The sequence below is a fragment of the Harpia harpyja genome, chromosome 12, assembly GCF_026419915.1.
Source record: "Harpia harpyja isolate bHarHar1 chromosome 12, bHarHar1 primary haplotype, whole genome shotgun sequence".
Taxonomy (NCBI): Eukaryota; Metazoa; Chordata; class Aves; order Accipitriformes; family Accipitridae; genus Harpia; species Harpia harpyja.
The window spans coordinates 6,171,678-6,198,815 of NC_068951.1; the positions used below are offsets into that span (position 1 = coordinate 6,171,678).

General features: G+C 37.1%; 1 protein-coding gene and 1 long non-coding RNA gene across 4 annotated transcripts in view; one reads left to right on the plus strand and one right to left on the minus strand.

Annotated features, from left to right (window-relative positions):
* Nucleotides 1-9,203: 9,203 nt before the first annotated feature.
* FOXN1 (forkhead box N1) overlaps nt 9,204-27,138 on the minus strand; it is a 42,190-nt gene continuing 24,255 nt past the window's right edge. For 2 of the 3 annotated variants that reach the window (XM_052802810.1, XM_052802811.1), the window contains exons 4-9: nt 26,436-26,546; nt 20,264-20,391; nt 19,354-19,450; nt 13,101-13,308; nt 12,020-12,547; nt 9,204-10,144 (exon numbers count right to left, since the gene is read on the minus strand). In XM_052802810.1, the coding sequence (XP_052658770.1) occupies nt 9,876-10,144; nt 12,020-12,547; nt 13,101-13,308; nt 19,354-19,450; nt 20,264-20,391; nt 26,436-26,546 (1,341 nt within the window). In that variant the 3' untranslated portion in view covers nt 9,204-9,875. The remainder of the gene's footprint in view (nt 10,145-12,019; nt 12,548-13,100; nt 13,309-19,353; nt 19,451-20,263; nt 20,392-26,435; nt 26,547-27,138) is intronic. The other variant, XM_052802813.1, reaches the window with a different exon arrangement.
* LOC128148717 (uncharacterized) lies at nt 12,619-20,470 on the plus strand. The gene is made up of 5 exons (XR_008237387.1): nt 12,619-12,731; nt 13,128-13,383; nt 14,117-14,246; nt 18,100-18,167; nt 18,877-20,470. It is a non-coding gene; the product is annotated as an uncharacterized LOC128148717 (long non-coding RNA).

Here is a 27,138-nt window from a genome sequence, read left to right on the forward strand (position 1 = left end):
GGGTGATCGTCTATTTTATTTAAATACTTATATTAGCACATGAAAAACATTCAGATGTTCATTTCAGATGTCTTCCATCAATATTTGAACTCCAGTTTTGTGCAAATTTATGTAACTGGCTTCACTTTCTGATGATTATAAACTAAGCAATGCACATGTAAAAACTCTGCAGTGGTTTGCGTAGTTACATGAGTAAAACAATTACATTAAAAGTGTTTAAATGGGATTCAGCTTTCTGATTGGTGAAAATATCTTGGGGCATAATTAAAATAAATTATTTTCAAAGTACATTAACAGAATTTCAGAGATCCACAGATCACAGTTACGCACCAGGTTGTGCTTTTGAAAAATCTGCCGGCTGCACGATGGAGAATCAGTTTTTGAAACTTAATGACACCTGCAATTGCTGTCTCTGCCATATTGAGTAAAACTGAAACATCTGCTCAGACTGGAGTTGTACTGGGGTAATTCCCTCTTGATGTTTTTGATATTTTAGTCAAAAATTCCTGGGAATATCTCTGTATTTTTCTGTGAAGCAGAACAACTTACCTACTCTCAGAGTAGGAAAGGACGAAGTATAATGTTTTTGTTTGAAAATATCTGCTGTAACTCATTTTGACTCCTCAGAATTACTGGGGATGCCTTAGTAACACAGTATCCAGCAGAACAATTATTGTGTACTGGAACTTGTGGAAGAAATTTATTAACACAAGGCTTTAACTTTTGGACTATTACTTGGAGCTGCATGAAATACCTGCACTGAGTTCTGCAATAAGGTGATGACCTGAGCACAGGTTTGTAATGTGACTATTGTTCAGCTATCACTGATCTGAAATCTGCAGTGAAGATATACTCAAAGTTTGACATCAGTTCTTTTACAGGCTTTTCTAAATCTGAGTATAGTTTCTGGTTTTGCCTGTACAGGTTCTCTGTGGTTAGATGTTCTCTCCTGATTAAGCTTACTCTCGGAATTACCCGAACAACTGGAAGCATCAGGTCTATTTTCTCAGAATTCTTGAAAGGACTAGGTGCTGATTTCACTGAATACCTAAACAGAAGCAATAGCAAAATCAGTACTAATAACTCTAATAAGGCAGGTTAAACAGTCTCTCGGATTTTAATGCTTTAGTACAATTACCTAGACTGGCTGAAAAACTTCTGAGGTTGAAGAGAACCTTTAAAAAAAAAAAAAATCCAAATTTTATTCAAGAGAAAGTTTCCCAGTGTTAAATTTCTGCCAGAAATATGCTGTATTACCAATGCTTTTTCATTTTTTCTTCCTTAGCTAGTATGTCAGTCTCATTTATTAATAAATATGCCTCATCATCCTGGAGATGTTCTGTACCTCTCCTCAGATTCTTATTTCTTCTTATGGCATTCGTCAGCTGCTTAGCTATTGTGGCAAATCTTATGTGTTCGCACATGCTTCTAATTCTTTTGTCATTGTTCAGGGGCATTCATCTATCTGACTTGCATTCCCTTAACATTTCTTAACTATAGTAAGAACAACTCTCAGTGATATACTATTCCAAGTTTCCCAAAATATACTTTTAAGACAATGTATCTTATTTTTAAAGAACATTTTAGAGATTACAGAAGTCTATCATTGCATGCTAGGATAAAACAAAGGTATTTATTCTACCTATTTAAGTCCACAAAAAGGAGTAATTGTTTTACAGACTTTTTTTTCCTTAACCGGTGCTATACAAGAACTTAAAATAGGAGGTGAAATCATGCTGGATAATGTATTTTAATTAAAACTACAAAGAGTATTTAGGTAGGTAGAGCATAATTGCAGTTGGATGATTCCCAGCCATTATTTTGAAAACTGACATGGGACTTTAAAAAACAAAGGCCTGTTTTATTTAATAATAATTTAATTATTCTAGTGGAGGGCGTAAACCATGTTAATGACGCTTGCATATGAAAGTAATTTGTAGCAAGAAATAAAAACAGGCAGGGAAGTTACAAACAGCAATATAGAAAAGACATAATGAAATTTACTTTATGAAAGGAAGTTAACACATACCAGAGAGAAGAGTTTTAAACACTTTCAGTTCTTCCTTTCCTACTGAATGACAGAATGAGTCAGAAGAGGGGAATAGCAAACTGGGTGTTTGATAATCTTTATAGTTTAGCTATAAAGAGTAAAAAAATTGCCAGTTTTACCATATTTACTTAACAGTTATGCACACAGTTGTACTTCTTGGACTTGCTTGGCTATCGATGTGTATGTAGCTTTTGTTTTTACAAGAAAGGCAAGACGAAAACTGGAGTAGCAAAGTTTGGGCAAAGGCAAAGGTCTAGCAATTATAGGTAAAGCTTTTAGTAAAATATCAAACAGTTACATTTATGTATCACTTGCTAGTCCTGTGTATGCTGTAAAGCCTATTTCCCTGCGCATGCAGCCAAGCAAAGAAACGGGTGTACAAAGCATCCTCTGAGCACATGTACAGAGACCCTGTGTCAGCTATGAAAGGTGCTACATGCACCAGACCAGAAACCTAGAAGTATCTAGAACCTATTTTAGTGGAAAAAAACCCCACCAAAACTCAACCCCAGAACATTTTCTCTGTGAATGATGTTGTGAAAGGTATGGTGTACCACAATTATGCAAATGTTACTCTGTTTACTGGCATTCAACTAGTTTTTAAAACCATGTTTTTATTTCCCAAATGCATACCTTACCACCCTTATATATAATTAAGTGTCTAATTAAACCTGCTGACTGCTTTGATGTCTGTACAGTTTCGTAAGTCAGGAGAACAGAGGGTACGCTATGTCCCCTAAAATTAAAGCGTGCACAGAGACCTGAATGTAAGTTCAGAGGAAATAAAATTTCTGCCCCAGACATGCCAAGCCTCTTTAGCACTGAGATGTCATGTACCTCTCAAAGATGTTCCCCCACTAGAGTTCATCAGCTGGCATTCGTCATAAGCTAAATCTGAAATAACAGTCCAGCCGTGTTCTTTGCAGCTGACAAATACATGCATACACTTACTGTGGCTATCTGGCAAGAGACATTTGCGGGAAACAGGAGCACAAGTGTCACCACTTAGATAACTTTGAAGACTATTACTTCAGCTAACATTTAAATTTCTGTAAGAGAAGTTAAAATGAGAAAGATAATTTCTAGCCAGAGCAAAAGCTTGCACTAAAAGCATTGCAGTTTATCTCCTTAGATTAACTGGGTATTTGGTATAAAATATTTTTCTGTAGGTTTTGTTGGCTTGTTTTGTTTGGGGTTTTTTTTTTTTTTTTGATGTTCTAAAGTAATAGAGTTAAAGGTAAGTATACTAAATGCCGTAAGTAATCATTTAAGCCTGGTGCCTCAGACAGGCACAAACACGCTGGGCTTATTCATGTGGCTGAAATTAAATTCTTCAGGAGCTGCCTGATGAGTGAGATCTCAAATTCTTTGTTCATCCAAATCACATAAATTCCCTTCTCTCGTGTTTTTTGTTACGGATTTGCTTCTACCCGAGAGCTCGGTGCGTGGCCACTTGCAGTCACTCACTTCAACAGCACGAATCCTCTGGTCAACCGCCTCCCTGGAGGTTTCTGGAGAGGAAAGCAAAGCCTGTAGGAAACGCAGAGCCACACCTGCCTTGTTTTTAGCTTATTACTCATCCCCGCCCCGCTGCCAGGCCTTTCACCTTTACTTTCAGCGGACGAAACGCGCCTTTCCGACACCACGAGACGCGGCCCTCCTCGCCCGGGGCTGCGGTGGCGACGTGAGGCGGCGAACCCCGTACCCGCCCAACGGCTCTTCCCGCCTTCCCCTTCAAATCCCAACGGCCGCGGCGGCGCGGCCAATCGGCGGGGCTGGGCGCCCCTCCCCCCCGTCGCCGACGGTCCACGCTCGCGCGCGGTGAGGCGGCCGCCCGCCCGCCCGCCTGCCTCGTCCCTGCGGTCGGCAGCCGCTCAAGGGCGCCCGGTCACCGGGCCGGTCACTGTCGCAAGGCAGGCGGCACACCGGAGACGACGGGCGGCAGGAAGGGGCGGCTCCGCGGGCACGGCGCCCGGCGGAGCGGCGGCTCGGACGCTCCCCTGTCGGGCGGGGGCGGATCGCCGCCGGCGAGGTGGGTGCCGGTAAATCACCTCAGGGCTGGCTTGGAAGGCTGTCATCCACCCCGCCTGTGCCTGCTGCTCGTTAGTTGACGTAATTAATTTTTCCGGTGACGATCGTGTGAATAAGAAATTTGAGTAATGCGGCTAATGACGGTCTTCGTTGTGCAGCCGGGCCTCGTTGGTTTTGTCAGGAATAAATGTGTAATGGCTTTAGTCGCCTCTTCTGTGCCCAGGTCAAAAATCGATACATTCAGAATAGGAATTCTTCAATTCATCTAAGCAGCAAAGTGTTTCAGCACTTTGTTATTCAGATGGCTGAATTATTACAGAGGTTTAATAGCAACTGCAGTCTGCTCGTCAGTATTTATTGCCCTTGAGGCCTGTAGCACGCTTTCTATGCGTAAAAATAATTTGCAGCAAAGTTGGTGTGAACTCAGGAGTTCTTGGAAACTATTTCCAGCACTTGCTGGCATCTCGTGCCCCTTCATGATTCAGAGAGATTAATCCTAGAAAAGGCTGCTAGGCTGTCTAGCTTCCTACTTAGTTCTGTGTCCCTCACTGTACTGAGCCGAAACTTAGGAATCTGTAACTAAAGGGTACTAGAACGGTATCCAGTCTTGACACAGAGATAACAAAAGACAAAAAAATCATTATTACAAAATGCTGAACAGCACTGGCTACCAGCTTCCCACCAGGGAGGGCTGTTATTTGGTGATGAGTTCACAATGATGCATGTTTGCTGAGATCTGGCAGTTCATAATCCATTCATCATTTGTTATATTGATATCTAGTATCTAAGATTTTTCATCAATGTGCTAGCTGACTGAGAAGCAGCGAGGGGAAATAAATCCAATATGCATTAATGGTGTTCCTACTGCTGTTTATTTTCAGTGTAAACAAGTATTGTTTGTGTGTGTTTGTTTCTTTGTATGGACAAGAAAAATTTGCCCTTTCCTGCTTCTCGAAAGGACTGAATTTAAATTTTATTTTATGAACTAACTCTATCAATCATTATTTTAGTGAAGAACAAATCAGTAGTTCTCAATTAAATTTTTGCTATGGCCATACATGGGAAATGCTACTTTAAAGCTTCCATTTACATTATTGCAGTGAGGGGATGCATGGTGAGCCATATAGTTTTCTTTAGCTAGTGAATGTTTCAGTTTTGTTTGCGTTAGACTAGAAATGGATTAAGAGGTCAGAAAAAGCTTATGTAAAAGTGTTTACCATTTTTGATACTTAGTAGTCTAAACACAAGCATTTACACACAGATCTGGAAGTCTGACTGAAGTATAAAAATGGAGCATCAGCACTTATAAACTAAGTTCTGGAATCGGGATATGCATTTCAGCCAGTAGTTTAAACTTATCTGAAAGTGCCAGTAAGTCAGTTGCGCTTGTCTTCTCAAGCTTTGTGTACAAAGTTAGAGATGTAAAGTAACACTGATGTGCTATTTAATACTTTATCTGTTCCATAATACCTATTAATCACTGTCATTTTTAAGTAGCTCAGTGCTGTGCCAGGGTTTTGAAAGATTGTGCAAAGGTATGGAAGTATCTGAAAAGAACTGTATCGACAAAAGCGAATGAATCTTCAGGGGTGATGCTTTTATACCAAGTACAGGAAAACATATGGGAGGCACCCTACTTTAGCCAGAAGTCTTGTGACAGTAAATTTGGGCTCATGTCAAGAAAAAAGAGCTTGAAAACATAGTTCCAATATAAATCACTATTATTTGAATTTTCTGAAGTTTAGATGAAACATACATACAATAAAAAAAGGTTAAACTAAGAAATCCTAAACTTTAGAATGCAAATTTTTCCTAATCATATGTTGGAGAGGGCAATAGTGAACACTTTCTTCTGTTTGGTAATAAGATATTTTTATGGTAATTACACTTAAGATTTTATTTTTTTTCCTAGACAGACATAGCTGTTTGCATAATGTGTTTGGTTTAGGCTGATTAAGCAAACATCATTAGCCTTGGACTGGGAAAACTTCATTCTTTTCCTCCTTTCCCCCCCTGTTTTCAGAGTACTACTTAAAATGGTCTTTAATGCAAATGTATCTTAAATAGGTTTGCAATGTGTGCAAAATACTTAATTTATGGTAGGTACAAAGTAAGGTGTCACCAGCTCTACAAGTTCTAAGAGAATGTTTACTGTACTATCAATGACTGTGTCAAAAATTATTTTAAAATTACAAGATAAGTATTGCACAAGATAAGGATTATTCTTCTCTATAAATTTAAATAAATAAATATAGTTTTTTACTTTTAAAAAAATAATTGTTCCAGAATTGTCATTTATAGTATGACTCTTTCCTCATGCAGCTGTATTTCAGTGGGATTTTTTCGCGTGTATGGGAATCACTAATGCTAAACTGAAGCAAGACAATAAAATTCTAGATGTAAGAGCCTGAAGGGGGGGTGGGGTGGTTGGAACCCAGACAATTTATATTAGTTAATAACTTGCAGTCTTTTTATTTTTTTTTAACATGACTTTTTTAATGTAAGAAAAATCATGTAATGACTTTTAACTTCTGTGAAATGTCCAACCATGTTAAATATGGAATGCATTGGAGAAAATACTTTAAGGTGCTTAGAATAAATAACTTTATATAGGGACGACTACAGTATGTCAAGAAAGTCAAGCAAAACACAAGAAAAAACATGTTAGAGTGTTCTTTTCCCTTTTGTTCTTTACGTCTGATCATTCTTCAAAGACTTATTACCAAGAAAAATATAGGATACAGTACGACACTTAGATTTCTTTCTCTATTTCTTCCTCCCTCTCCACCTTGTGATCATGTGTATGGTCACAAGCATGGAATATATTGGTGCATCTGAGAGAATGCCCTAGCCTGTTAAACACAGATCACAGAGTATATGAATTTACAAATCATGAATGAGTTGCTATGCCCATAAATTATAAGTCTTTAACACAGAAAAAGAAGCTTAGCTTTTCTTGATTTAAAATCTGTGCATTTGGAGTTTCTGTAGCATATACTTAGCTCATCTTAGTAAAGTGTTGTCCAGAATCATACTGTCAATTTTAATGGATTTTTTCACGTGCCATGGCATTGCTTTAGTCACAAATATTTTATTACAATTTTGCTTTGTTTTTAGGGTGATGGGCCTTCCTGATGCCCTTCATCTGGTATGTTCTCATGCATTTTCTTGTCACCTCTCCCTCTGCCAAATATAAAATATTGGGAAGCTCGTTAATTCTGTAGGGTAATAATCTTGCAAAGGCCTGTATCATTCTGTATACTGGCCATAATGTGGTTCACTGTATGTTACTCAGTATGTATCATTTTAAGGATTTTAAAAAGGGCTAACAAGAATTTGATGCAAATGGTGATTGGAAGTAATTGAGAACTGAGTATCTCACTCGCTCAGGCCTGTGAAAATTTTGGGCTGTGTACCGACTCTTTGGTGTTTGCAGTGAAGGACTTCAAAACAGAAAGAATCTTATCCTGAAAAGTCCTTAACGATATAGGTAGCTGTATGCAAAAGTCCTGCTGACGTCGAGGGGCTGTTCACTGAAGTTAAGTAAATGTATTTGAGGAGTTTGAGAGACTCCTGGACAGATGGTCCTACCCCAGCGGTGGGGGGTGCCAGCACAGTCGTGTTGTCTTCTGTTGAAGTCAGAGAGAGAGCATACAAACGCACGGAGCTGTGGAAACCAATCTCTAAGTGCAAGCCAGATTTGCTGTAAACAGTCTAATATTTGTAGATAACATTATTTACCAAATATTATTATTTTTGGCTTAAGAGTGATGTTGACATATTTTAAGGAATAATAGTAGCTATGTGTTGCAGAGCCAGCAGGAGTACAAAAACATGCTGCCTGAGTGCAGGGCGGGGGATCGGCTTGGTTTTGCTTTCCCTCAGTGTATGGTTATATTAGGATATATATTTGTTTGATTTTTTCCAAAAAAGGTATCTAGGATAATATTATTGCTCTTAAAGTTTGTACTTGGTAGGTATTTATTTGTAACTTGGTAACTCTTAAATTATGCTGAATATAATGTTTAGCAGCTTTATACTTACTATATGCTTCAGGCTTATCATTTAATATGCATATTTCTAGTAATGTGGCATACTTAATTTTTTCCTTATTTCTTTAGTTGGATGTTAGGATGGTCAAGAATTGATTCACTTAGCTCTAGTATGTTTGCATAACTGTCTTCCTGCTGTCTTTTTGCGTAGACCAGCTTGGTGAACTTGACTGCATTTCTCACTCTGCATATTCTGTTTGCAGGAACACAGAGGACGAGGGGCTCAAGTCAAGTGAGGATTTCTTGACAGCTGCATAAGGGATTATTACAAAGTTGCATCACACGTATTCTTCCTAAGTCTTCTCTATCCATCTGCCCCTAATCTGATTTTACGTCTGGGCTAGTAGGCATGGTTGAGGGTGTAGATTGGAACATGGGTTTGGCTTCAGTCTTAACTGGCAGTACTCCCACCTTGCTGTAAGAAGGCAGGCTAATCAAACCTGCATGCATGTATTTTAACAATACTATCTCGCTGTTCTACCCGGTCTGTACTATTCTTTGTAATTCCTTGCTGCTTTTTTGTAGTGTAAGTGGCTCAGTCTGACTCAAATTGTAACCTGCTTAGTTTCTTCTGAGTTTTCATAATATGTGAATAGACATGTCAACCAAGAAAGTGTACTTTAATATTTTTTTGGTTTGTAGACTATATTCTTTAGTGTTGTTAAAGATTCCTGCTCCAAATTGCTTTGTCTTTAGATTGCTTCACTTGGAATAAAATACTGTTCTATCATGTCACAAGCAGCACCTTTATGGTAAATCAGAGAGAGAAGTGTGTTCCTGAGAGACTGGCTACTGAAATTCCTTAGTTTAGTTCATGTTTGGAACCATATGCTATCCTAATGCAAGGGCTAGTTCAGCATCATAATAAACCATGTTGGATGTTTCAGATGCCAGCTGGATGTTAAAATAGAGATGCTCTCTGGATTTGGCTAACTGCAACAATTATTGTTCTCTTTTTTATTAACATTTTTCAAAATCTTGATTTAATTGTTGAATAATTCATCTTACTGTTTGGCTTATGTGGATAAAAATAGAGGAATGAATGTGAATAATTTCCAGCCAAGTAAAAATTCTACTAAATTGTTTTGTTCTTTTTTATTAAAAAAGCAGGGTTTTAAATTTCTTTTTAAACACAGTAAAACTTAGATTTTTCACTGAAGTATATTTGTTGCTTTGGTTTAGTCTGTCAGCAGCTAGTCCTCTATCTTCTAATACTTGCAGAATTTTCAGTTTATGTTCTTGTTTACCAAAACCCAGAACTTCTTTCAAGGGAACTATAAATGTTTTAATATGTGGATTTTTTTGTTTTTGAGTGGTCTGTGGCAGATGTTGTTGTCATCATTGGCTCCAAGAAATAAGTTAGATTATTGTGTGTTTTGACTTCTGTGTTTGCAAGCAGCTTTCATTTAAAAAAAAAAAAAGAAGAAAAAAGTAAATAATTTGTTTTCCTGTTATAGTCATTTGTTTCTGGAAGATGCAGAAGATGAGCGGCTTGATAAAACAGTGTTGACCAGTTCAGCCGTTAACAATATTATCTTTAAATAGTTTTAAATTTTTTTTAGTATCTGTCTGTAGAAAATTATCATAGTAAAGCTACATATCCTGCAGGCGAGCTCTGGAAAAAGATTATTCTTATTCCGATGGAGACAGTTTCAGCTGACATAAATCAGTTAGGTAAGTGTGTGTGATGGTTAGGACTGTACTTTGACAAAAAAATAATAATAATTAGGTTGGTGCGTGGTTCACATTAGTGCTATAGGTTTGGATCCAGAATTACTTAGGTAGGCAGGAGACACTGTATCCAATTCCATAAAGGCAGAGTAAAGAGTAGTGAGCTGTAGGTCGGGTAAGTTGCTGTGTGGAGTTCCGTTTTGGATGTTGACGTTGTTGCTGCTGCTGTTATCCATCTGGCAGTGAGAAGGGAAACACTGGGAAGACGTTGGGGATGATGAAATGAGAACTAAGGGATCCACAGCTAGGCTGTCATCTTTCAGCTCTTCCCAAAGATTTCCTATAACAAAACAAAATGGATTGATTCAACTTTCTTTATATATACTTTTGGAAACATTGTTTTACGGGAGAAGTCATAATTATACAGTAGTGTATGTGTAGCTACTCTTAATCACTTGTGATTGAGAAAGGAAAAAGATTGTTTAGATAGTTATTATTTGTCTGTCTGCATAATAAATTAAAATCTGGGAGAAAGCAGCATTAATTTAACAAAATTATTTTACTTGATAATTGGCAAGATTCTGTTGCAAATGTATCCTTATGAAGCATAATTTCTATTTGAAAAAAAACCCGACTAATTTTGACAGGGGAAATTCTGTTATCTTTATAAGATGTAAAATGCCATTAGCTCTTCCATGAGACAAATCTGCAAATATTGCTGCACAACTGGACTTCTCGTATTCTTATGGTGTAGTGTTGTCTGAATTGCAAACTAAATTACTGGATATGTGATTGACCTGACAAATCAAAAGATCTGAAATGTTACTTTTTTTCTGACGTGTACCAAAAAGTTTGGTGGCAGGGAGACTGTTGCTCCAATGCTATACCCACCATCTGCAGACTATCTAATGGGATAATACTTAGCCCTTTTGATTTTGCTAATTTTTAAAAAAATTTTTTTTAATGTATGTGTGTATATAATGATTTTGCTCCAAGTATGCAGGCCTTGTCTTAAGTTCTAGGACCTCTGATTTGAGATTTGGTAATTTTAGAAATAAAGAAAGTAAAAAAGTCTAGATAAGGTTAAATAATTTGAGGTAAAGGGCAAGGACAGAGTGAAACTGGAATCGTACCATGTTGGTGAAGTATACAGAGTATTCACAGTATAAATGAGCATGTTCCAGATTAACCGAATAAAATGGAAAGAGGTTAAGAGAAATGAATGGAATGTGAGCTCTGGCTGCCTGAAAGAGAAAGAAGCTGAGGATTCAAGAAACTGTGGTGTTTATATTAGTAAAACAATCTGGGCATGGCAGGATTGCTGATTATTTGTGATAGTACAATGGCAAGGCAATTGCATTCATCGAGTTGTGTAGATAATTAAGACTGCATTTTTTTCTCTATCTTTTAGGTTGCCTTGTGCACCACTTTTTGTCTGTGCAGGAAGGCAATTCTTGCATATTATTTGGTGCAGCAAGAGCTTTATCATTTGGAACCCACAGGTTTTGTTTTATATGTATACATATATAAATATACATGCACACACACACACACTCTTAAACTTGGTGGGTTTTTTTTTCTTATTTTTGCATGGAAGACTGTGTTCAAAATCCTGTCAGTTCAAGATGATTAAATTATTTAATATCAGGAACTTTACTGTCAGAATTACATGACTAAGTATTTAAGAACACACCCTTGAAAATATATTTGTTTGTAGATCATATGAATGCCTTGTGAAGGAGTAAATAGCATTCTTTTGAGCAAAGATGTGGAAGGTGTTTGAATAAATATTGATAAAGAAGAATGTTAACATGTTAATTCAATCAAAATTATTTCTCTTTGTGCTCCTTATATGACAATTCTCTTGCTATGCACCAAATAGTTGTGCTTGAGCAGTTTCCAGTGGAAAATATGTTGAAGTTTAAAAAATACATTCTAAATACTGTCTTGCAGTATTTAATATCAGCAGTCGTAGTCAAGAGTAAGCAGGGTTTTTTTAAACTCTGGATGTAAACCTTTAGTTTTCTTGGGAAACTTTTTAAAGATACAATGCAAAATTCCATGTTGTGCAAAATAATGTAACCTAGTAAGCTGGTCTTTGTAGCAGTGGCAAGGACAAGTAGTTAAAAAAGAAGGACATAAATGCATCTTATGCCGGGTGGGATGTGATGCCATAAGCCTGAGTCTACAAAATAAACATGCCTTTGATACCTACCTTGGAGATCAAAATCAGTCAGGGATGGATTAAGAGCATCGATATCATTGCTGAGATCTCCTTCCTGCATGAGCGTGTCCTGCATTGTCCTCGCTGTAGAGTGCTCTGTCAGCATCTTCACACCACAGATGGGGGGGGTCTGAGCCGGCAGTGGAGAATCCTGGGTGATGCTGGGCTGAGTTCTGAGTTCACTTTGAGCCTCCCCAGAAGGAAATAGGGTCTGAGGATCAGGTGACTGTTGCATTAATGTACTTGAGATTTGAGGAAAACCCTGTGGTGATGTATAGCACGCAGTTTGCTGGCCCCCGAGCAAATTTGGTAATGGGCTCTTGACATGTAGAGCTCCTGATGCGTGGATACTATGTAATGGCTGTGGTATACCGGAGGAAAGAGAGGGCTCGCATAAGGAATGGGATTGGACTGCCATCTGTCTGGAAAGGGATGCACTTGCAACACCAGTCGGACTGCAGGACATGATTGAAGATCTCAGCTTTTCACTTTTGTCGCCTATCAGTGTGTCAAGTTCTTCTACAAAACAAGAAAAAAGTCCATGACTTACTTATTCCTAACAGAGCCTTAATCTTCATAGCTTGCAGCTAGAATTTTAGTGTTCCTCAGGAAATGGGTGAGTGGAATGGCAAACAGAAGTGCTAGCCCATATACGATAAGAACTCCAAAAGCCTGAAATGTTTTTCTAAATTATCAGTGCCAAGTGATACTTAATAAATTGCATTTTTGTGTTTAATGGTTGGATACTTATCAGTTAGTTTCAGATTTTATTCTGTAGTACTTATTCAGTGTTGTTTTTATCTTAAAGTTTAGTGAGTTGTCAAGAGAGAATGTTTTCTTGATGGAGCTTCTTTGTACCTATTTGAAAACACTCCTGCAAAACCAGGTCTTATTTAATTCTGCTTTTTAGTGATTTTTTTTTAATTGTTTTTCCAATACCTTTATAACCAGTAAAAATTCTTAAATGCTTTCCTAAATCATGTATAAATTCTCTTATACAGCTTGGTGCCTATTGCAAAGAAAAGTTCTGGGCACCACTGTCTGAGATCTAATGCACTAACATATTACTGACCTGGCTTTGCCATACTCTTCCTTACAGCAACTGGGTCTTTCCTCTTCCATTTCTGAAGCTCCTCCTGCATCTTATCAATTTTGGCTGGATTCAGAGCCCACAAACAGCCTTTCCGAGAAGAATTGCCTGACTTGTTCTCAACTTTCTCAAAGCATTTGTTCAAAGATAAGTTGTGGCGTACAGAATTCTTCCAGCCATCTGGAGCTGTCTGGAAAAACAAATCCAGTCTAAGAATGGCACTTCAAGGAAAAAAAAATACGAATATATTTCTTTGTTTTGACTGGTGAGATTATAAGAAATGCTGTTTAGATTATACTTTCTAAAATATGAAACTTGTATGTTAGAAGGAAGCCACAAAAATGTTACAGTCATGTTGTGCGGGAAGAGAAGAATCAGATAAAATAGTAACCGATCTTCTAAGCAAGAAGGTTGGCCTTGTCAGAGGTGCTGCTGAATTTTTAAGACTGAGTTTGCAAATCACAAGAATTAAGTGTGTAAAGACTTATATTCTAGAACTGTGAACTAACAGGAAATCTATCTTTATCTATTTTGGAACACCTAGAAAAATTTCAAACACTTAATTGAAGGACTATGTGCTACTTGGACTCAAATTAAGTGTCCAGGCAGACTTCAAAAGAATTTTAGCATGCTACTGTAGGTGTAACTTTGTATGCTAGCCAATTATATAACCAAATGGTTTAATCACAAGCCCTACAGATGAGATACAGGTTTCTACATCTGATCACTGCATCTTTTTGCTTTGCATTTATTTTTAACTCAGTAGTGGAAGCTGGCAGGTTCTTTCAAACTGAACAATACATACAAGCTTCGTTAAAATGATTCCTCTATTTTATTTAGGCTGTTTCTGATCAATGAGGGAAACAAAATTCCCTCCTTCCCCTGAGGACAGTTTTGCATCCAACTGCAAGAATGGAAAGAGAAGAAAACCTAGTGCAAACTCTCTCTTTATACAATTTAATTTTTACAATTTTTTTTTTCCTGATTGCTTGTAAAAGAACTTTGAAAATTAATATTGCTGTAGAGGATGAAGAGGGAAATACCCAGCAAAACAGTCATGCTCAGATTCTGATGGGATATGCCTGTTTGCTTGCCAGTCTGAAATACTGATCTTGAAGAAATGGCACTGTATCCTTTCATTGCATATAAGTCTTTCTGGTGTTTGTTTATTTGATTTCGCTCATTTCTGCTTACTTAGTCATGTAGCCAGAAGATACTGCCCATCACATTAAGGCTTTGTAAATTAGTATGCGCGTTCATACCAGAAGATTCCTATAGTAAATTCCTGATGTGTCGCCTCCTTGCTTTTCTTTTGGTAAGTACTGTACAATGCTGTTTCTTACATATCTGAGTAGAACTGTCTTAGCTCATTGCCACTGCACTATAATCTTAAAAAAAAAAAAAAAAAAAAAAAAAAAAAAAGAGCAGGAAAAATGACTTGCTACATAATGGCAGGAATCAATCGGAGAAACCCAACTTCATTGTAATAGATGTAACTGCTAGTCCAGCTAGACTTCCCCTGTCATTATAAGACCAGTTAAAAAAAAAAAAAAATTGTAGCTTTACCTGTGTCAGTCAAATGATATTCTTTCCAAAAGGTCTGCATTTGCAGAGATGAGAAGTCTCAAGAGAGAGAGAGACTTTAGAGCTCATCAGATTACAATGAATGATCTTCAGTACTAGTGTATGTGAGGCCTTTTTTCTTTTTTTTTAAATCAATTTTGGATGCTTTTTCTTTTCTTGTTTCCAAAAAATCCTCATCTGTGTGTCATAAGAATTAAAAGAAATTAAGCGACTCTCTGAAAGGTACGTGAAGTTGTCTATGTGCCACTATTGATTCATATTCATGGATGCAAAATATTTGTCGTCACAATTGTTTATAACAACCACAGAGAATTATTGAACAGAGAGCACAAGAAATAAATATGATTTTCCATAGTCTTTTTAAAGAGGTTAAAAATTAAAATTTCCCTTTTATGTGCATTAAGTTTCCTTTCCATTTTTATGTTTTATTAATAGGGATCCTTCTCTCATAGAAAGCCAGCTTTTTGATAGTTTCTCTAATTGTTGCCTAGTGTAACAGATTTCCTCTAAGACCACCTTTTATAAATGGACTTTTCTCCATTTTTGCCTTCACATGATACACCATTAATTTTTGAACATACTTTGACAGAAATTCTACTTTTATCAGGAATGTAAAATCTCTTACTTCCTAGCTTGTGAAGGCCTGTCTTGTGGGTTAAGGTGTTAAAAGCCTTACTGAAGAATTTGAGGGTCAAATTTAATACTTGCTTTCTTCATTAAAAAATTAATTAGTTGTGGAAATTAAATACATGGTATTTACTAAAAAAGAAACTATTTTCCTTTCATAGCAGCACAGTTTCTACCCTTTTGGCCCACCTGATGTCAGCATTTCACTATTCTGTTAGCCAGTCCCATAGGTGAGAGAATGTGCATTTCTATTTTAAAAACAAACCACCCCTTTAAAACTCTTTCTGCCATAGGGTAATACTAAAGATGATGAATCAGTTTTTCTCCCTTGCAGATCATATTCAAGTTTCTTTCTGGCAGTTCCAAAAGTAAATAAAACTGTTCCTCCTAGGTAAGATGTGTACTTAGCTACTGAATAAGCTGACCTGAAAGAATATTCATGGTTCTTGCCCTGCACATGAGGCTACATATACCTCTGTCTGTATCTATACAGGATAATTAGTGTTTCTGCTAAGCACCAGAGAAGATGGGAGTGGCATATGTTTCTCAGAGGTTTTCAGAGTGTGTGGGGGTGTAAACTATGATGTAGTTTTAGAAACGTAAGAGCAAAAAGTACATGGATTTATTCTGGAGACTGCTGCCAAGAGTTGAACAGGTTCTTGCATTACACTTGGTATTGCTGAGCAGCGGAAAAATAGTCGTTTACCTAGGTAGGCCCTAAAGGAACACTCCAGCAGTATGTTCATGTTACAACTGTCACCAGTTTTTTTAAGTTAGCATTTGATTGTCTGTTAACGAACTGAGCTTTGGCTACTGAAGTTGCTCTCGTGTAGTTGGAATCTCCTTGCTGTGGCTCGTTTCTGCCATTGCTGCATTCCGCGTAGTGCGAATGAAGCTGTGTGGAGTCGGACACTGCAAGAGAATGCTTGCTGGTATGAGTTCCGTCAGACCACAGACCTTTCTAACCTCTTGGACCACTGGCAATAACTCCAATTAACAAGATTAAAGCTTTCTGTTAGACTCACTAATCACTACAAAGAAGAAAAAGGATGACAAGCAAAAAATATTATTGTACAGACCCATTGATCCTGACCGCCTCTTGAAGTTTAAAGAGTTCAGTGATCTTGCAAAACCCTTTCTCTTTAAATCTAGGTCTCAAAAGAAGGGAGAGGTACATCAAAGAGTAATTCAACTTTAGCTGCGTAGATGTTTTTTTTAGGACGTAGGAGTTGGATTGCTCTGTTTCAACTAGAAATGAGATTGTTGCATCATAGAAACTAAATTTGCTGTGGCAGCGAATACAGGTTAATTTGACTAGGCTTGTATCATCCAATGTCTCCCAGCAAGATTCTGTGTACACTTGTACTCTGTTTCTCTCCAACTTAAATTGCTTCCCCTCCCCCTGTTGTATCCTGCTATTTAGTGAGTTCTGGTAGCAACAACAAAATGTTCTTTGCTGATTTTTATGTTACTTTATCATGCTGAAGACTCTCCAGAAAAGGGAGGATAGAGGATATTAGCTTTTGCCATATATTGATAATTCTGTGGGCTGCTGTAAAAACCAGAGGTAGACAGGGCTTAGTGCTGTAAGCATAATATTTGCTTGCTTATTCTCCCCTGCTTATTTTAAGGATGTTTGGGATGGAACTAGTCAATCATTTGACTGTATTTGTAAGTAAAATGCAAAAATAAAGCCATCACAAAATAGTGAATGTTCCAGTAGTACCCCTTGTACCATTCTTTTCCTATACTGCATATGATGGCAGTAACCTTATTTTAATAAATTTTTAAATGAATTAAGAAAAAGACATGATGATCTGCAGAAAAAAACCCAAACAAAACCACACCACCAAAACCCCCTACCTGTGGAACAGGCAAGTTTTGATAAGTAAGAAGGGAAAAGTTTAGATTAGGTATAAAACAGTTATTTAAAGCTGTGGTAGAAATGTACCTACTGTACAGATGAGCATATGTATACACACGTCTGTATGTATACGCACAGACAGACATAGGAACACACACCTATCTATACACATTTACATGCAAAATATCACAATATATACAATACACAATATTTACACACAATATATAGTTGAGGAAATGATGTATATCTCCCTAATGTTTCTGCTGTCTCAGAATAACTTTAACTTCAGGACCGGGAAGGTGACACCTGATAGAGCCACAGTCTTGTGTCTGAGGAATTCTGTGCGTATTGGCAGCAGCAGCATTTGGTTTGCAACCTGCCGATTAATTTTATAATCAATTGTGTTGTAAGACAAAGGAGAATTAATTTCAGTTTGGTCTGATGAATAAACATGGGCATGCCTGTAAAACTTATTTTTGATATTCCCACCTCTGCTTGAAACTCGTGCTATTTTTCCAGAAAACAGTAAGAATGTATTACTTTGCTGTAGATCTCATGATTTGTGCATTATGCTAAGAAGCATAGTTCTGCAAAATATCAATTTCAAGATGTTGTGACCCAGGACCTTTTTCACAATCCTCAAACTATTTTCCTTTGGATTATTAATATTTCTTGCAATTAGTGGTAAGTGCATGGAAAATAGAGTTAATCTTCTGTTAGGGACAAAATACAAATCTTGAAATTTATTCTTGTTTTGAAAATGAAAAAAAATTTACAGCTACTATGTTCTTGTCATGTGCCGTTCTACCCTTCTTCCTTTCCCTATTTAGATTACTATCATTACTTAATTTCATGTGTGTTTAGCCTAAAAATCAGTTGTGTCTCTGTGACTTAACAAAGTTGGAGTGCTTCAGATTTGTTTCGGTGGATTATGACCAGTCATGTTGTGATGGGATACTTCCTGAATTATGATGGTAGGTTTCTGTATTTTTTCTCCCTTCTCTTGCTTGTAACAAATAATAGAGTAGCTAGTGATTCCTTTGGGACTAAATCTGGGAATACAGAAGTATAATGGATGCTAACATTCTTCCTTCATGATGTGTATTCTTTTTCTCTGATTACTGACACGTTCTATTTTTTTTTTTTTGGCGGGCTTTATTTATCCTCAGTTAGTGTCCAAAACTATTGCCAAATTGTATTGGAACATTTATTTTTAGTTATTCTTAGTGTTCTTTTCTTAATACAAATGTTCGAATTGCCTTCCTGTAGCTGCTTTAAATTTGGTTTAATTGCTGCATGTTTATTTGCAATAAGAAACAGGACAGACTCATATTGCTTTATTTTCAATTTTGGGCCTTACTAACAGCTGCAGTCACCTCATCTGGACTTTCAGTGAGATGTTTTTGAAGAATCAGCAATAACAAAGCTCTGGGTTGAGCAGCAGTCAATGATTCTATTATAGCTCTTTTTAAAATCTTAACTGTAATCCTTCTGCTCTTGGATCATGTGCTGACTAATCTCTTTCCACTTGCATTCCAAGTGCAAGAAACCTTTCTCTTACAGCATGGATTTAAATTTCAATAGTATCTATCTGCTGCAAACCATACACCCTTACCTTCACCAACATTACTGGGTAATTATGAGCTTAGTACCATTTATCACATATTATACTTTCCTTTGTAGAGTGCATGCAACTGATGGAGTTGCCTAAGACGGATATCCCAGCTCCAGAACAGAGCAAGATAACCTTGAACCTCTGCTTCCACTTGAGTCTGGAGGTGCTATTGATGTCAGAGGAAGCCACAAGACCAGTTCTGCCTGTATTTGAGATCTGAGAGGAAGGAATGGATGTGTTTTTAAAAATATTTATCCTTTTTATGAGTTCTTAGTGAGGAATGGCCACTGTTAGCTGCACCAACTCAAAGTTGGAACAGTTCTTAATATCTTTTTTGTGTTAAATATTACCACATATCATGTTCACATTTCTGCCTAGGCCTAAAATGCTGGGTAGTTTGTGATCATGAAGGTATATAGCGTTTAATTGATTTGATATTAATCTACTAAGAAATTATCCTTTTTCATAGATTGAATCCCCTCCCTTATTCCCTCTGATGCCAGGTAAGCTTAGAGAGAGATTCCCCCCCTCCCTGTGGAACTCACCTTAAAGTAAGGAAAGTGTTCCGTCATGAAATTGTAGATCTCACTGACTGGCAAACTCCCTGTCTTGCTGTTTTTGAGTGCCATGAAGATCAGGATGCTGTAGGGAGAGAAAGAAAAGTATTTTAGCCTGTTCTGCTTCACTCCTCAGAAGCAGAAAGAAAGACTATTTTTCACAGTGCATGTAATTACTCTGGCTTTCACTGTCATAGCATGAATACCAATGATGCTTAAAGTTTCCACTCAGTTGTTAATAAGCAAGCTCCTTACACTGCTTAACTTCTAGAGGTAGTTCTCAAAGCGCATATAGAAGGTCCAACCTGGGTTTAAAATAAAGTAATAGAAAGTGGAATCAAGACCACAGCCTTCAAATCCTGCTAGTGTGTATTTATTTAAGGTTGTGTTTGAATGCTTAGACTGATAAAGGCCACAAAGAGAATACCAAACTGACAGTGACAGAAGGTATAATTAAAATTTAATTGTCCGATCTACTTTGTTAGACTGCTATTTGGGGGCTAAACCTGTGTGGTGACTGGCATATCTGATATGTTTTCTAGGCATTTCCTTGCCCTAGTAACTGGAGAAAAAATTAGTTTTAATACAGGTCCTGGAAAGACAACTAAGTGTGATTAGTCTTGTGCTGATGAAATTTGCAACACCTAAGATTTTGTATTAGAGAAATGTCTAGCTTTTGTGGGGGTGATCAAGACTGTTCACATGCTTTACAACATTTCATTTCCCTCTGCCTTGGCCCCAGAGTCTGGAACATCTTGTGATTCATACAAACAGGACAGAGCACACTCAGAACAAGATAAATAAGAGTAAGCATGTTATTGCAAATGATGCTGGAAATAGGCCATGGGTAAACAGTGTATTTCCTGTAACATTAGGACTTGAAAAAATATTTTATTACCTGTAGGAGTAGATGGGTTTGGGAAATAGAGGCTGCTGGGATTCTTGACTGCTTTGAGGAGCAATTCTTTGGTAAGGGTAGTGTGAAGAAGTAATATAAGTCACAGGATAACTGCCTCCTGAGGGATACTGATGATAGAATAAAAGACATGTTACTTGACTTAGCAACAAGCTCTCAAAAATATTTCTTTCTTAGTAACAGTATTAAACTATTAAGTTCTGAGAATATTGTCCTCTGCCTACATGTAATAGCTGTTATGCCAAGTCAGACCTAAAGTCTTTCTAGGATGGCATTGGAAAACATTAATATTACTAGCTAATGCTTAAGAAGTAGAAGAAATGGGGCATGTATGAGGAGGAACTTACTGATGTGTTGGCTGTTACCAGATCCTGTTGCAGTGTGTTCCAAACTGAAGTACGTAAAAAAAGTGCTTTCTTTTATTATTGCCTGCTATGCTATTGAGTTCTTGTGAAAAATGGGAGTAACTGTACCCTATTAATTGTCTCCAGATAATTCATAATTTTATAGACCTAAAGCATACCTCCCTTCAGCCATCTCTTGCAGTTGAAGTATCTTAGCCTGCTCAGCCTCCCCTGAACATTGCACTATGCAGACAAGTAAATGAATGGTGTAATTTTATTTATATAAATAATACCCCCCCCAATACAGTACTTCAAACAATGTGCACCACAGAAAAATAAGCCTATTAAGTAAAGCCACTAAAAATATAGGAAGAAACAGGGAAGTTTTGACTAAGCCTTGTTTGGTTTTGTGTGATGTTTTTTTGTTTTTTAGGTGGAGAGGGATACAACAAAGCAAGAATTCAAAGTGTATAAAATCTACTCCCAAGACAATAGCATCCCAAAGCAACCATTCAATATGCTGTTATCAGCCAAGGCAGTTAAAAAACCAAACAACAACAACATAAGCTTTAGAGGACAAATGGCATCAGAATATATATAAAGTGAATGTATTATTTTAGAATAAATTAGTCATGTCATTCCAGGGATCAGGAGAGTGGCATATGAGACATTTCTCATAGGTGGTTTTCATATTGCCTGACTTGTGCTGAAGCTGTGAGGCTACTCTGTGTAGGTTTCCTCATAGTCAATGACAAGAAACAGGCTTCTCCAGGAGGCTGGGAGTTTAAGTGCTGTTAACCACCACCTCAAGCAGCTTCTTTTTTCCCCCATTTTCTATATCAGAAAGCTAAAAAGAATAGCCAGGACACCTAAAATCAGATAGCATTTATGTTACCCTCACCCCACCCCTAGGGACAAGCAGCAGAATGCTACCGGAGACTGAAATGCTAAGGTATCTCTTGAAGAGCTCTCTAAGCCTGTCCAGCTCACAAGACACACTAAATAAGTGGCTGGTCTATCATGCGATCACCAGGATAGAAATATACCAATGCAAAAAAATAGGTGAAAGAGGGGAGATAATACATATAGATAGCCTTGATTACATCAGAGTTTCTGTAGGTTTGCTCTCGATTTTTTAACACAGCAGTTGGTCACATATTTTTCTTTTCCAAATTACACTTTAAACCTGCTGGCAAGCAACTTTCAAGAACAAAGAAACACTACACTGCTAAGGTTAGATACCATCAGTTGGCTCTCTGTGAGGCAAAGGCTCCCACTGAACTCAGAGCTCAGTGTGAGAGGAATTTCTGCCTCTTACAGATGAATCTTTCCAGATGCCAGTGCTAGGGCATGGCCAAAATTAGGAATCATGTCATATGCTATTAAAAAATCTACCTGCGTGCCTTCCTTAGTACTCAAAGGTTGCTGAGCCCTGTTCTAGTGTTTTACTGCTTAGCTCTAGAAGTCCTGTGTCATGAGGTTTCTATGGTTCCTCTGAAAGATTATAGTGTAGCTTTCGAGACTTGTTGGGAAGATTTCCTTGGTAATTAGTTTATACATCTTCTTAATTTCTTACTGTCATTCCTATTTTTGGACCAATAGCTTCTGTTGCTCTTGGTCTTTGTCCCCATAAAATGCCTGTGAGAGGTTATCACGTGCTTGCAAACTGTTCATAGTTTATTTATTTATTCTGGATTCTGAATAATTTATTTCAGTTTCTCAGTAATTTTATTGTTGTTACTTGAGTTTTTGCCTGTTTGCTTTTATCTTTCTAACATTGAACTGCCTGAAATGGAATGTGGAAAAACATACTGAGTACACTAATTTGTTTGCTACAGTAAGCAGGGTGAAAGAAATGAGATGTACATAATTAATCATGTCCTGCCTTGTTAAACTAAATACTGGGTAGAACTACAGTCTCCAGAGCAGCCATGAACTCATTTCTGTGTGCAGTTCTGTGCTGTCTGCTTTGTTGCATTGTGTGTAGATTTTTCACCAGAGTAGAAAACTGGGCAGTTCATGCAATAATTTTGATTTTATTGGTTTTAGTGGCTCTTTGAAAGGAAAGAATACTAAGATGGGACTGGTTGTGATGTCATCACCAAAGGCAAGAACTGGGCGTTTTAAGGATTATTTCTGTTTTATTGGTTTCATTACTCCTTTTTGAGGGAACAGAGGCTGGGGAATGGTCTGGTATGACAGGCTTGAGCTGGTTTTACAGTCGCACAACTGGCATGAAAGGTGTCCGTGTTTTATGGTGGGTGGGTAAGTGACTTCAGTAAGTGTCTCCTATTTCTTTCAGGTCAATAAGAAGTAATTTTTCTTATGAGTCATCATTTCTGTTGTGTCCAGCAAAGGGCAAGGTGAGGCCATTTTATCATCTGGACAAAATTAACAAAGGAGTTGATCTCTCTCATCCCTCTAATGAAAAGTGAGGCGTAGCTTGAACATCCTTCACTTCAGGCTAAAAGGGCCCGTTCTCTTGAGTGTAACTTCCTAGTGATTTAAATTGCACTGCTCCGTTCAAGTTTGAAATGCTAAGTATTAATACTGGAGCTGCTTCATGCAAAAGATGTTATTCCACTTCTCAGTCTTGTATCACATGTTCTTTCATTTCCCAGTATCTGATTATGGCACATGGGCAGCAATTCTACCTGTTACGACTTTGGCTGCTTATACCCATTGTTTTTTTCCTCTGAGTAGTAGAACATGTTGCCATACTTTTACTGTAGTAACGTTAAGAAGCACAATATTGAAAAGTCTAACAGAAACCGGCTGCATGTAAGAGATCTGTCACAGTGCCAGCCTGCAGGTGGATGGAAGACTTTCCTCTTAGTGCTTGTTGTATCTTGCCTAGCAACTCCCAGAAGGTGTATTTCAGCTTTGATTTTGTAGGTTTTTTGAATGTGGTTAATGGCAATGTATAGGAATAGTACTGGTATCAAATCAGCAGTGACAGGGGGAGGGTGCCTGCTTCAGAACGAATAAAGAAATGAAAAAATATTGAAATGAATTAACAAGCTAACTGGAGTTTCTGCTAAAGCAACACACAAACCTGACATTTATACTGTGTGTGAGATGTATGGCACATCCACAATGTCTGTACTGCAGTCCCAGTGGGGAACTAGTTTATATTTGCAGCAGAGCTTTTGTGGCAAGTTAATCCTTCATCTGGAACCCTTTTCTTCTAAAATAACAATAATAAAATCAATCCATTTGTAAATTAGGATGGTAGTGTAATATCACACTTCTTTTTATTCTAGTTCAATTTTATTATTACCTTTTATCACTTCTATTGAGTTTTAGGCTAACAAGAAAAAACAAGTAAATTAATTTTGATGGTGTTGATAAGAACTTAAAAGATAGTTACCTTTTTGCCACATTATAGTGGGGAAAAAAAAAGGTTCAGTAAATTCTGGCTAGTGGAATGACAGAGTGATAGGTAAAAGAAAAAGCCAGGAGTGAGATTATTCTTTAGCCATATTTCCTGACTTGATGTAAGAGAACTGCTTCATTCTGTTATCTATGCCTTCTCACATCTATTTAGCATCTGTACACTTCTCAAGCTTTACAAGGCTATGCACTGAGGACAGTGGATACAAAAAGCCCATGATATTGAAACTATGTGAACTTCGGTAGTACCTGGATGCCCTAAGCAAATTGGTCTGTCCTTGCACAACACCTAGTTGGAGAAGAACCTCTGTGCCCCTGAGTTCCTAAGCTGATTTAAATACAAAGTCCAGTTAGTGGTCAGGGGCCGGCCGCAGCTGAGGGAGCAAGAAGAGAAAGATGACAGTAATAGGAAATTGATTTTAGAAGTTTACTTCATGCAAGTGTTGATACTTGAAGGTGCTTATTGAGCTGCCTTGCCACACCATCCTGTTGATCATTTTAACTGTCCCAGACGCTAGAAGTTCAGAAAGGCTGTAGAAGTCCCTGAAGCTCTCCAAATGCTTGATACAGTTAGTCCTTATTTTATTCCTCTCTATATCTGAGGAGTTATGTACTGTGATAATGAGACATCTTCCTTTAAGTTTCAGTAGACTGGTGGGGGATTTATAAGTATAAGAAATACACACTTAAAATATGAAAATCCACTACTGCAGTATGGAATACTTTCATTCCTCCTTAGTAATGTTTTACAAAACTCTAACAAATGAAATTCCTAAAAAGTCATCTGTGATGGATGATTTCATTTCATCAATGATCGTAAAATTAGACATATGTGTATTCTTGTTCTTTATGATCATTCACCATCTGTTTTCAGAAGTTACTTAAATTTCCTATTAAAGAAAGCAATGCCAAAAATAACCTTTCTTTTTCCTCATGAGGGACTAAATCTTGATGATGAATGGTATGATTACTATTTCAATGACTCAGACTGGTAACACCATATGAATTAACAATCTCAATGAAATATACGGCAACCTGTTTTTTGTTTTCTTTGCACAGTTTTAGATCACTGCTCTGTTAGTCACATTTTTTGTACTTCTTGAGCAAGTTGAATGGGATGGTACAGTTGATTCTACAATATCAGTCATCAGTCACTGCAATCGAAGGAGTCGTAACTCAAGTGTGAGCTTTTATGTTCAAATATTTTATATATATGAATTTCCTGTAAGTTTAAGTTAATTCAGTTCTAATGGTTGGGAGTTCTCGTAGTTGTGCTATTTTTGTGTTTGGATTTCTACCTATATATCTGAAAAATCCTCGTTGCCTTAATCTCACCTTAAATAAGTTCTGGGGTTTTGTTTGTTTGTTTATTTGTTTGTTTTTTAGATAGGGTGTTTCAAGCATATTTTTATCTCCTCAAATGTCTTTCTTACTGAAAATTTTGTACATTGCAGATAATTGAGCATAAAAGAGGAAAATTTCAATGCATTGAACAGCACCACCATTTATATGTAAAGGAAATTATTTAAAGACATTTCAGAGTCATGAAAATTACCTCTGTAATACACACCCTCCCTCTATGCTAAGTTTTCAAAGCTCAGTAGACCACACTTGCTAACCTCTATAAATATGTACTAGGATCACATGTAAGATTAAGGAATATATGTATGATTTTACAAAGATACTGTGTGCATACTGCTTTGAAAATATGAACTGACATGTATTCAAATGACATCTATCTAAACACACTCAAGAAAAACAAGGTGTCAGTTACTCTTGTGCATTTTTAGTATTAATAATATGGTTACATTACGGAAGAACAACCTTAATATTGTGCATTCTCATGCATCATCAGCATTATGGTCAATTATGCTTCAGCTGAATAATCTTTCACTGGGGATGATGTAACAGTCAAAAGATTGCAAGAGAGATGTGTGTGCCATCAAGCACAAGGAAAGCAAGCATCATCTTGCTGTTAAAATTTTGCTTTAAAAGTGTTTTTCTATGTTAGGTCTGAATTTTAAGTATACAGTCACATCTATTTAATTTTTTATTCTGAATTAAAGCACAGTTAATTCCCTGGGATCCTGAAGTGCCAACAGTTATGTTAATAATTTATCTGGTTTCAAAACCAATTTTCTTGAGCATAATGGTGAAAATATAAATAAGCAGTACCAAGATTCCATTTTTACAAGTTTTTTTTTCTTTTTTTTTTCTGGATGACCATTTAAAAATGCATTTAGCTGTGGTTCTTTTAAGATCTCATTGTCATAAACAAAATGTATGTACACAAACATGGCCCCGCAAACACAAATTTAGCAGGTATTGTTTCATCTGTCTTTTGTATTATTACCATAACTACTATACCATTATAGTGCTAGAAATACGGGGGATTTTGGTCTACATATTATACTGACCTGATGGAAAGGATGTGAGGGGCAATACATCTGCTGCACTTGAGGCTGATAGCAATATAAACCAGGCTGCCCTTCCAGTGGGGATGTCCTAAGCTTGATGTCTGAATCCTGCTAGAAAATGTTTAAGGAAAGAGTTATTAAACACCTCAATTTAAAATAGAGTAAATTCTCTTAGTTCTGATTTGTTTTTCATTATACTTACTACTTTTTTACACTTGATTCTGTCACAGTGTTACATAGAATTTGTTTTATATTCTAGTGGTACAAGAAGAAACATTGTTTTCTGCATTTGTATAATTACTACTTTAAAAAAGAAAATCCCAGTCCAAATTCCAGCAAAGAGCAATTCAGAAAATGTCAGTTTCTGTTTATCTTTTTTCCCTACATACACAAACTGCATACTCCAGCTTTCATTCCTGAGTGTGCACATGTGTCTCTGTCTCTCTCTCTTTTTCATACTCCTTGATTTTTATCTTGCAGACTGTCAGTACCTCAAGCTGACACTAACGTTTTGTCATTAGGTAGAGGGTGAGGTCTAAAATGCACAGGAAGGAGGTGGCAGAGAAGAATCAAAGTAGGCTGACTACTGAATTTGATCAAGATATAGGAAATATAACAAGGATGTGATTTATTTCTGCAACTGTGGAAATAAACATAGAGAAGTTGATCAAGTCTTAATTTCTCACAGATCTGCCCAGCTGCT